Source organism: Trifolium pratense, linkage group LG4 (genome assembly GCF_020283565.1).
Source record: "Trifolium pratense cultivar HEN17-A07 linkage group LG4, ARS_RC_1.1, whole genome shotgun sequence".
Lineage (NCBI taxonomy): Eukaryota > Viridiplantae > Streptophyta > Magnoliopsida > Fabales > Fabaceae > Trifolium > Trifolium pratense.
The window spans coordinates 55,604,694-55,617,013 of record NC_060062.1 but is presented as its reverse complement, the minus strand read 5'-3'; the positions used below and the strand labels follow the sequence as shown (position 1 = coordinate 55,617,013).

At 33.6% G+C, this 12,320-nt stretch overlaps 1 protein-coding gene across 1 annotated transcript; it reads right to left on the bottom strand.

Annotated features, from left to right (window-relative positions):
• Positions 1–8,208: 8,208 nt before the first annotated feature.
• LOC123921701 (syntaxin-22-like) lies at positions 8,209–12,191 on the bottom strand. The gene is made up of 7 exons (XM_045974349.1): positions 11,759–12,191; positions 10,548–10,641; positions 10,073–10,212; positions 9,759–9,833; positions 9,086–9,243; positions 8,873–8,973; positions 8,209–8,661 (listed from the first exon to the last, which is right to left on the bottom strand). Exons 1-7 carry the CDS (start codon positions 11,944–11,946, stop codon positions 8,596–8,598), a joined length of 822 nt encoding a protein of 273 aa, XP_045830305.1. The 5' UTR covers positions 11,947–12,191; the 3' UTR covers positions 8,209–8,595.
• Positions 12,192–12,320: the final 129 nt, after the last annotated feature.

The following is a 12,320-nucleotide window of genomic DNA, read 5'->3' as shown; positions in this document are numbered from 1 at the left end:
CGTTACAGAAACTGATTCCTCTGATTTAGGATTTGGAGGAATATTAAAACAAAAATTACCTGAGTCATCCTTAGAACAAGTGGTTAGGTATTATTCTGGAACATGGAATCCGGCACAACTAAATTACAGTACTATTAAAAAAGAAGTTTTAGCTATTGTTTTATGTATTACTAAATTTCAAGATGATTTATTTTCAAAAAAGTTTTTATTAAGATCTGATTGTAAGGCTGCAAAAGAAGTTTTACAAAAGGATGTTAAAAATCTAGTTTCTAAACATATTTTTGCCAGATGGCAAGCTTTATTATCATGTTTTGATTTTGATATAGAACATATTAAAGGAGAAAAGAATTCATTACCAGATTATCTTACTAGAGAATTTTTACAGGGAAAATGAGTAAAAAAGACAGTTATGGCCCTCCTCTTGAGGAGTCTAAAAAGGTTATTACAGCAAAACAAGCATTACAGAATTCATCGGCTTCTACTTCATTATCAACCCAAAATAAATTCACCCCATTAACCCCTTTGGCCTTACCAGCCTTTTATCCCTCTTCATCACCTAGAGGTATTAGGCCATCATTAAATTCAAAATTAATTTCGCCATTAACTTTTTCTTTAAACACTCCATCCTCATTAAATACCCCTTCAAGAAACCCAGAAAAATTACCCTTCTACACTCCCCCAGATTCATTATCCTGTCCTTTCATGGAAAAAGATTACAAAAAGATTCTTTTTCTATTAGAGCCAGAATTTAATTCCAATGGATCATTACTTCAAATTACTTCTAAATTCTTCCCTCAAGGTTTTCATTACTTACCCTCTCACCCAGAAAAGTCCAGATTATTTTATGAGTTTATTTTAGTGGATACTGAGTCCATTGATATAACTTATACTTTTGATAAGAATGATAAAAATAAAATTATTTTTTCAAAATTTAAAATTTTAAAAATATTATCACCTTCTGATTGGAAGGCTCATCCTTCTCATACCAGGAGCTTCACTAGACGCTTTACTCCCCAGAATTACTCATATTATGATTACATGGACGCCTGGTCCAATATGTTATATTATCAGCCATTTGATCATTCTTGGTTCATCTGGTTTAAGAAAGACTTCGCCCATAAATTCCCATTATGGTTTATTAAATGGTTCCATGAATGGGGCCCAGAAAGCAATATTTATCCAGATTTTGCAGCAATAGCTTTTGAATCATTTAGCTTAAGAATTAATGTACCAGATCATTTAAAGATATTAGCTTTTCATGCTACTTTTGGAATTTCATGGATTACTTCATGGACTTTCAAAAAAGAATTTTCAGTCCCAAATTCCAACATCTTCTGGATCGTTCGGAGCATAAGAATTAAATGGTGGAACAAGTTTAACCCCGATTTAATTAAATCTCAAGTGTTACAAGATTGGTTTATTAAAAATCCTAAGTGCCTCGAACCCAAAGAGGTCGCAGAGAAGGAAGAAGAATTCTTAGCTGAAAAATCAAAATTTTTGGCTGATTTATCTTCTTCAACCAACAAAAAAGAATTTTTAAAGAAATTACAAGTAGCAATTTCGGAGTCAGACATCAACAACGATGAAGACTCGGGAGATTCGTCTCAAAGCCTAACCAGGGATAATGGAGACGATTGCTATGGCATTATAGATCTACAGGATTAAAAAAAAAAAAAAAAAAAAAAAAAAAAAAAAAAAATTATTGGTTCAAGCATCATTATTGTCATTTGGCCGACAAGATTATTTGGGAATCTTTGCTTTTCAAAAAGCTAGATTCGTGGCAGACATCTTTATCCTTACTTTTGACTATGTTGTAAAAGTTTTTTGTTTGTTTTAGAAATAATTGTCATGTAATTATTTTGTTTCAACTGACAGCTGTCAGTACATTAAGTCTAGGCTCTTCCTTCCTCTCTATAAAAGGAAGTTTAGTTTTCATTATGGATCATCGAAAAATTCTCGAGGAGGAACAATCTGAGGAATTCTAGAGATCCAATATCTTGTAAGCATCTTATATTTGAATAAAAATGTTTTGTTATAATTTCTTCTTTCTTATATTAACTTTTCAAATCATATATTATTTTATAGCACAGCTGCGACGCACTGTAGCAGTTTCGTCTTATTATAATTCTACACATTTTCATATTTTAATTATGCACTCAATCTATTAATTATGGTATATATATATATATATATATATATATATATATATATATATATATATATACTCCCTCCGGTCCTTTTTATAAGGAACCCTTAGGGCAAAAAATTTGGTCCTTTTTATAAGAAACTTTGACTAATTTTCAAATGTTTTAAATGTTCAATTTCACTTATGCCCTTATTTATTATGAGAGAGAATTTAAAAATAAGTAAGTTAGTTGAATAAAGAGTAATTAAATAAGGGTATATATGGAATAAATTAAAATTTATAAGAGTATTAAATGAAAATAATTATGTTAAATGTGCTTCATTGGTCTGTGTGATTTTTTCAAAGTGTTCCTTATAATAAGGACCGGAGGGAGTATATATATATATATATAATTATTTTAATTACTTTTTGGTTCTATTTATTTATTTTAATATTAATATTTTGATTTATGGAAGTTAATCGAAATTCATGAATTTTTCATTTTCAAGTGATGTGAAAGGTTTCTGTGTTCTTTGTGCTTTCCGTAAATACATTGAAGCTGCTTTAGAACCTTCTCGAAGTGTGATTATTCCGACATTACTTGCTCAAAATTTGAAGCGTATCCTTTTTTTAATTTAATAATTGGTGTTAATTTTGGAAATTTATCTATTTATTATTTGATTTGTGTTAGAATCAGAGATACACAAATAGGAAAAGAGAAAGATGGCTAGGGTTTCAATAGAATACCAATAGCTTGACATTACAAAAAGGTTACTGGAGAGAATATATAATAAAACCTAATGGACTCTAAACTAATAGGCCCAATAACATAGACTATTATTTTATTATCTAACACCTACTCTCAAACTCATGATGCATCAACAAGAAGCATTATGAGTTTGTCAAACAAAATACGAAAATAAAATAAACTACCAAATAAAATAAACTTCTAACATCACCCCTCAAGCTAAAGCTTACTAAGCTTTAAGCTTGTTACAAATTAGCCCTGACAATAAACTTCTAACAAATCAAATTAATCCAACATCCAATCTAGTCCGGTCCAAAGTCAACCCATCCAAATCGTACCAAATCAAACAAAACCGGACCAAGCAGAAGAATCATCCAATAAAGAGAGATGCAATCAAACATTGCAATCAATCAAAAGAAGTGCAATAGGGAGAAGTGCAATGCAATCAGAAGAAGTGCAATAGGAAGAAGTGTAATACAATCAGAAGTGCAATAGGGAGAAGTGCAACAGGGAGAAGTGCAATGCAATCAGAAGAAGTGCAATAGGGGGAGAAGTGCAATACAATCAGAAGTGCAATAAGGGGAGAAGTGCAATCAGAAGAAGTGCAATAGGGGGAGAAGTGCAATGCAATCAGAAGAAGTGCAATAGAGGGAGAAGTGCAATGCAATCAGAAGAAGTGCAATAGGGGGAGAAGTGCAATGCAAAAGAAGTGCAACAGGGAGAAGTGCAATACAATCAGAAGAAGTGCAATCAAAGAGAACCAAACCAACTGAAACCAAACAAACCAATTATATTTCATGCCGAAACACACACCATCTTTCTTCAAAGATGACCCTTGCAAAAACTCATATCATGAACGAAGCCGCTTCATCACGTACCACTCATATAATCATATGCAAAGCCATCACAACTTTTATGCATAGCCACCGAATCATGCATGTGAACAAATTTCCACATCTTGCCTTTCCTTAATGAACAAATGCCAAAAACAATTCTGACTAACCACTAAACGCAATGGCACAGTAGCACAATTCTCACAAATCAATCCCATGAGATTGAAATTGATCTTCAAAACACCAAATTCAATGGCAAACATATAACTTACAAGAGCCAAACTTCAAAAGCTAAATCAAACACGTTCCCAAACTTTTGACCAACCAAACAAATGGATCAAAGTGAACAACGATGACCAATGAATAAATTAAATCCAACGAACCAAACCGAGATCAATAAATGCAATCTTCAAAACACGTAGTTTCCCAAAATTTTGGGAATTCAATAACGGAAGAAATGAACAATTCAAGGAGGATCGAAACAAGCTCTCGATACCATGTTAGAATCAGAGATACACAAATAGGAAAAGAGAAAGACGGCTAGGGTTTCAATAGAATACCAATAGCTTGACATTACAAAAAGGTTACTGGAGAGAATATATAATAAAACCTAATGGACTCTAAACTAATAGGCCCAATAACATAGACTATTATTTTATTATCTAACAATTTGTTGTTGTGAATTTGTGATCCAGAACATATACGATAACAGATTGTTTTTACCTAATTTTTTAAGATCTCAACACGAGCATGCACATGAGTTTATGCAGAAACTTCAAGTATACTTCCCAAATGGAGAAGAAAATACAATTGGGGTGAAACTTTTAGCAAAGTATGCTATGCACATTAATTTAATTTATTTTTCTTATAGTTATTGAATAATGAATTAACTTTGACTCATTTATAAGGTTTTAAATTATGGTCGCAATTCAATTAATTGTTGTTTTAGTAAAGGTTTGAAAATTATGCTTTATATTAATCATATATTTAACTATGATCTTCGCAATATAAAAATTGCTTGATGGCCATGACTGCAATTGTAAATATGACTAATTATGTCACAAATTTAATTGTGAGTAGACAAAAACTTATATTTTGAGACGGAGAGAGTATTTTATATTTTGAGTCTTCCGACCTTGTTCATTTATAGGGAGTTGGAATCCTTTATCCTTTATTTATATTTATATATTAAGACAAAAAAACAAACCACCTAAGTGTATAATTATGCCGCCCAAACTTCATTTTTTTTTTTTTACAACAAAACCTTATTTATACCTTTTGTTTGTCTATGCTGCTAACATAAATTCGAACTAATTAATCTTCCAAAAGTTCAATTTATATTCCTTCTCATCCCAAGGCCTTGCAATCCTATTGGTGGGACGATTTTACTCCCTTTGACACTGGTCACACGATTCCAAAGAAGTCTAATTTCATAATTACTCCCATTGGTTTGTGCCCGTTTGTATGTTCGCAGTGGTCGTTCGCCACATGCTTATGTTTATCTCATTTTGATGGATCTTTTAGTATGTTGGGCTTTTAGCCGATCCAGAACAATATTATTGACTAGATATATCCAACATTCTATGCATTTAAAATATAAACTTCTTATAATAAGAACCGAAGGGAGTATATGGCAATATCATCTCATCGAATGGCTTTATGACTATTATTTTCTCTTGCATAAAGCTAACGGTAATACTACACACATATATAAGAAAATATCATTGAGAGCTTTTATAAGTGTTATTTGGTTTTACTCAATGAATCAAGGCAATGCATTCAGACAAATTATTTTTTAATGGTTTGATTAATTTTTCTTGATCTGATCCATTACTTAAGGAATCTTCATGATTCTTCACATCTCCTTTCAAAGTTGGCAGAGAGTTCGGATGAACGCCAAACTTGTATCCAAAAGTTCCAAAAGGAGTTTTACCCAATGCTTTGGTAAAAACATATGCAATTTGTTAAGTTGTAGGCAAATATTGAAGTTGAAGATTAGAATTAGGAGTTGGGTCTAACTCAACTCTACAAAACCAACTTTTAAGGTGAGGTTGCCTATACTATATAAACACATATTCAGGTCATCTAGCAACCGATGTGGGACTTCTTAACACACACCCTCACGTCCAATGCTATTGGGCTTGGGGCGCGGATATAAATGGTGGATGGGCTGATCAGAAACCGGATAGCAGGCGACCCAACGGAACATAGAGGAGGCTCTGTTACCATCTTAGAATTAGGAGTTGGTTCTACCTCAACCCTACAAAACCGACTTGTAAGGTGATGATTGCCTCTATTATATAAACACATATTCGGGTCATCTCGCAACCAAAGTGAGACTTCTTAACAAGCTTGAAAATCCTATTCAGGTCACCTCTTTGTAGCTTGAAAACTCTTACTCTTCAAAGAGGATTTGCATACTATTTATAGATGCAGCTTGTCCTGTGAATCTCTGCTATCAAGTATGTCTGTTAGATAACATAATAAAGCCGTTGTAAACTTTTCATGAAAGCTCATAGAAATCCTTGCACAAATTCTGATTTCGAAAACGTTCTCAACTTGTTCTCTATTTGGTTTCAGCAAAGCATGGGAGAGATGAGTTGATATGAGTTGTGTTATGTCATATGAAGCTTGCTCCCCACAAATAGCTGTTGGAATAGTCGCTGTGTCTTCAGAAAAGTACATATGATATGACAGATAAGAATTGGTTGCAAAAGTGAAATAAAAAACTGTGTACTCAAAATCAAGAAAGTTCTTCAATCGTTCTTGAATCATTCTGAAAAACGTATTAACTTGTTAATGAGAAAGTAATCTTGATCTCTTCTTCATATGCAGTTGCAAAGGACTTGATACACTAGTTATAGCCTCTGCAAGCAAGTGTTCATTCGTACTTGGAAGGTACCATGCATGTAAGCTTTAATGCAAGAAGCTTAGAAGAATGTTCCAACCACGTCCTTTCTTTAATGCAAGAAGCTTAGAAGAATGTTCCAGCCACGTCCTTTTGCAAGTACATTGCAACTAGCAGTGCATAAAGGTTGTTGTTGCATTTTGAATGGTCTAAGAAGCAGTCCAGTTGTTCAACGGTAGATCCACTGACAACTTATGCAACACTCTCACATGATAAATTCATGACCTTTTTTAAATATGTCAAATAAAGAATGTTCTTCAATACTATGCATTTCCTTTCCTTAAATGACTTAATCACCGTTGAGATTGTGTGCTTTCAATCCTTTCTAAAGTGTTTCTTTGTATTGTTTCCGGTTAACATATTAATAAGTTAAAATGTACTTTACAAAGGATGTGAGGCCTGAAATTGAGAATGTTCTCTGGACGTTTTTGATATGATATGCAGAACTTCTTTTCAAGACTTTGTTATTTCTTTGCATTTGTTTGTTTATTTCGCTCAAAAGCACTTGTTAGATAACAATATGACCATAATGACTTAAAATATAATTAAGGGTGTTTGTTATCTTTAAACATCAAATTGGGATTTTGCCTCAACAATGAGTTAACATCTCTAAATCAATGTTGAATAGTGGCCAACCAATCATGAAGGTATAGTAAATTAACCCACTTAGGTTGGTGCATTGGTATTGACTTGGGACCTGGGAGTGTGCTCCTCTTGAGGTCTAAGGTTCGATTCTCTCTGATGCCAATTTGGATGGGCTAATTTAGCTTATTCAAAAAAAAAATGAAGGTATAGTAAATTAAAAACCTCTTCTAAGAGAGGTTTGAGATAAAAGATGTTGGTAGAACAATTAAGAACAACAGTTGCAACAAGGTAGATTTGTTTAATACGATCAAGATGGAGATGACAAGCAACACACACCCTGAGAATTATTGTGGCCAAGATTGTAGTAGAAACCTTGGATAAGGCCACCCTGAGCATCTCTAAGTAATCCGCCACAAGCCGAGAAGTCATTCTTTTTGCTATGAGATCCATCAACATTAAACTTAACGGTACATGTAGGAGGGGGCTCCCATTTGATATGGATAGTGGAATCAAAGTTATCCACATCCACTTATTCACTTTTAAGTGGATTTTTTAGCCACTAAGTTACTAGACAAAAAAAAAATCATCTGCCAGAAATTGCCAGGAAACTCTTGTAAATATCACATGTTCAATTGATATTATCGGCATTTTAAGCATGATTAATTAATTAATTAATACTCCATAATAATTTATTAATCGTTTAATCTTTCTTTTTACATTTTTTTAAATCTGTGTTGGCAAGGATGGATTTTACAAGTGAATAACAGAAAAAGAAGAAAAAAAAGGGTAACTGGTTTAAATCAAAAAAGGAATCTTAGTTCTGATGGCAATTTTCCAATCTTCACTAGCCTTGCCAACACAGATTAACAAGTTTACTAAGCATGAAAAATATACTATTTATGAACGAGTACCTTCCACAAATTATCAAATACATCTATTTATCTCTATACACAACCTTGCACCTACCCAAGCAAACCTTAAGCTTTCAATTTTGGAAACAAAACACCAGTTACCACTATAAAAGAAAACAGATCATCATAAATCAATGTCTTGCTGAAGAGTCAGCACTGCCAATTTCGGTGTTGCATTTACAAGTAAAGGAAAATCAAAGAATTAATATATTCTTTATATTAAAGAAACAAGAGAACTTACGGCAGAATTTGACACATCCTTAAAACCCCAAACATCAACATAAGAGAGAACATAACACCCCACAACAAAATCACAATATACTGAAGGGAATTCCCACATCATGCTCTGAAATCAGCTGCGTCAAACTCCAGTCAATTGAAACCCGTAAAACACCACTTAAGTGACATCATCAGCAAGGGAGATTCTATCTGCTGCTCTTTGTATATATGCATTAGCACCATGATGGAATTAATAGAATCTTTGACTAGGCAGCAAGAACTATGATCACAATGAGAAGCACAATCCCGAATATCACCAAAAGTAAGCATGCCTTGAAAACAGACAAAAACACAAAATTAGCAATGGAAAATACTCAATGGTAGAAAATCTACAACAACTGTTTAAGTTGCAAATTAAAGCACATAATAGTTGCATATTCCAACAACCACTGTCCCCACCCCACCAAGGGGTGCCAACAAAAAAATAATTAAGCAGGTTCAGACTTGCAAGTAATAAATTGCAAAAAGAAAATTATATATTACCAAAGACGAATTTGATCTTTGTGTTTTTGAAGCTTTTGCAAGTTGAGATCTTGCTTGTGCGGTTGCTGCATGGGAGTTCTCAATGTTGGAACCAATATCATCTACAAAATAAAATCTGTGACATCAGATAACATGAACAAGTACATAAAAATAAATGAACAAACTAATGGTAAAAAGATACAAAAATTAATTATGAAAGAAGAAATAAATTACCAATCATGGTTCCTTGCTCATGGACAAGCACAGCGAGATCTTTGAAAATTTCATTAACTTCACCAATTTGCTGCTGTATTTCTTGAATGCCTTGCTCCCTTTCCTCAATGATTGCCTCATTGAAGGCAATCTCATTATCTAAGAACAAAACCTCCTGCCTGTAGCATGAACAATCAAAGAGCTGAGGTACTAAAATAATGCTATTTGCTGAATTGAAAAAGTATCCTTTTCTGATAACACAAGTGAAAGTTCATCAAATTTAATGATACATAGGACAATCCTGTCATTGATTGTACACCACAAAATATATTTGAAAAGAGAAATGACAGCTAAGTTTTTTCAGAATTAGAATACTTTGCAGATGAATATGCAAGGGATTGCAACAGGTTAAAGTGGAAGCAAAACCTCGCTGATAAATAACTGACATCAGTTTTCGATCAAATTTTACAAAAGATAGGATTAATATATTTCAGATGCCTAATATTGTTATTTATTTGACCTAAAATTACATTTCAGTGTGCAGTTTATCACAACATATATCACATCCATTTTATAATTAATACAATGTCGACTCTTTCTGGGGGTGGGGGGAGAATCATTAATTTCTTATCAGAAACAATGGAATAATTTTGAGAAAATAACATATAGATCAGCAAAATATATGAGAAATAACCTCCTGGATTCTACGAGAAGGGCACGCTGTTCTGGTGTCTTATCAGAACCGACATTCACTTCACTAGCTGTATAGCTGCAAGCCAAAAAGAAAAGCTCATGTTATAACCATTTTATGCAGAAGTCGTCAAAAATAATAACAAGCACCAAGTGCAACTAGAGAAGCACAATTGATCACAATAAAACCAAATGCAAACAAATTTAACAAGTAATTTAAAAGTAAGCTAATCTTCATTGTTCATAACCAACAATAGAGGACGCAATCTTGCCCCTTCAATTTTAGGAATCCCAGTAGTATAATAATTGATAAATCACCTTGAAGGAAGAACTGCTTGTGGAACAAAAGGAGTGTAAGCTGTTTCTCTCTCAGCTGAAAGACGTTGCGCCTTCTGAAACTCTTTCAACACTGCTTGAAAATCTTTCGCAAGTTTAGCATCTGCTATCTTCTTGCTTGCCTGAAAACACAAAATAAGGTAAAAGACATTAAGGTCATGGCACGCTAAAATACAAAAAAAAAAAATATGAAATACTCTTCTTCAAAAAATATATATTATGAAATACAATAATTTTTTGCATTATTATTCATTAAAGAATGATGCAAAAGGATTAAGAGATTACATATTTTGTAAAGGGGACAGCAACAATTTAAGTGAAATAATCTAAATATTTGTGTTTGCGTGTGTGTGGATGCGCACGTGTGTGTAAGCTTGATCAATACAAATTCTAAAACCATATAAATTTCCCTATATATGCAGATGATGTATGGCACAAAATAAAGGTCTAAACTTACATTAACGTTGGCATGGTGATCAATGTCACTAGCTTGTTTAAGCTTGGCTGATGTATCCTTCACCAACTGCCCAATATGCTGTCTTGTCTTGTGACTGCAAGTTGAAAAAGTCTAACAAGGTCAGGGCCTAAAGGTAAAACTTACATGAAGATTTTGTTTCGGACAATGTTTAGAATTAGGCACCGAATTAAAATTTTATAATGTGAGGGGGATGGGAGCAGCTTGCAAGCCAAGAAAAAATTATCAGTTTCCAAACAGCCGTTGGCATTTTATCTACTTTTAAATCATTTTCCTGCCATCAAGCAAGTTTCATCTTATAATAGTTTGAGTGTATCTGAGTATAATGGGACATTCATTATAAGGACTATAACAAAGCATGTCCTTTTTCAGATTTAAAAACTTAGGATTTCCCTATTCCCTACTATAGCTTAATCCCAAGTTCCCAACTGATGAAACAACAAGAAAAAAGAAGGCCTTGATCATTGCATAAGCAATAAAAATATCGTTTATTTTGCCTGCCCAGTTGGCAATCGACTCCTGGAAGTGGGAGCAAGTGACACACAATAAACAACAAAATGACCTATAACTATAAACGAATGTAGATAATCTCATAACACCCCCTACCCCCTAAAAACAGCATGTCTAAGAAATGCAATGGACCAAATCAAACCAAACTCAAAATGACAAACCAAGTTCATTAACTTAAACAAGATTTTCAAAACAGGTCAGTAACCAAACTACTCACCAATCCAATTCGGCCAACTTACCTCCAAACCCAAAAAGTTCCTTAAAAAACTAGCAATCCTAAAACCACATTCAGAAATCCTAAAATCCCAACTTATTTATAATTCTCTACACCTCTACCACAACTTACACAAACCCTAAATCCCAAATCACGGTTCCATCCCACTTCCAATCTAAATCCATCATATAATTCCTTTCATTTAAAACAAATCTAATCCTCTCTTCAGTCATCATCAATTACACAATTCTCTCACACGTTTAGGATTTCAAAACCTATACAGCACAATTCCATAATAATTAACCGATTCAGCTATAAGCCTATAATCAAAGCTGAATTATCAAAATCAACATCTACCTAATTCCAAGGGTAATTGAGCTCAATCCACAACAAAATTTTCACTTTTATTAAATAAAAAAGAAAGTGAATTCAACAAGCACAAAAAGAAAAGCGATGACAAAGAACTAACAGTTTTTCACGGAGCTCAGGGGTATCTTTGGGTGTTCCAAGGGTATTGACGAGTCTCTGAAACGTCGAAACGGCGGTGTTGATCTGAAAGATCCCGGCGGCAACCGCTTGCGTCGGGTCTTGTTTCCCGTTGATCGTTCCACGTCTAGAACCGAACGGCCGGCCAGCTTCGATGTCCTGGAAGCTCATAATTCTCTGTTGATTTTTTTTTTTTCTGTTCGACGATGAAAACTATCTCGAGAAAATTAGGGAGAATTTTCCTGAGAAAGGGGAAGAAAAGCGTTTATCGGGATCTGTGATTTTAGGGATTAGGGCACGATGAGAAGAGAAGGAAAGGAAAGATTTGGAATGCGAATTGAGATTCGGTGAGGTAGTTTCTTCCGTAGGTCGCTTAGTTGTTTTTCTTGTGGTGGTTAATTCTTTTTTGTTACGTTGACGTGGACATTTTTGGATACGTGGCGAGTTTATATTGGATGGAGATTGGAGTTTCTGTTTTCGTGCGTGGCGTCATTTTTTAAATTAATAATTGGTAATTATTGGTGGTGTTCTGTTGAATTTTTTGG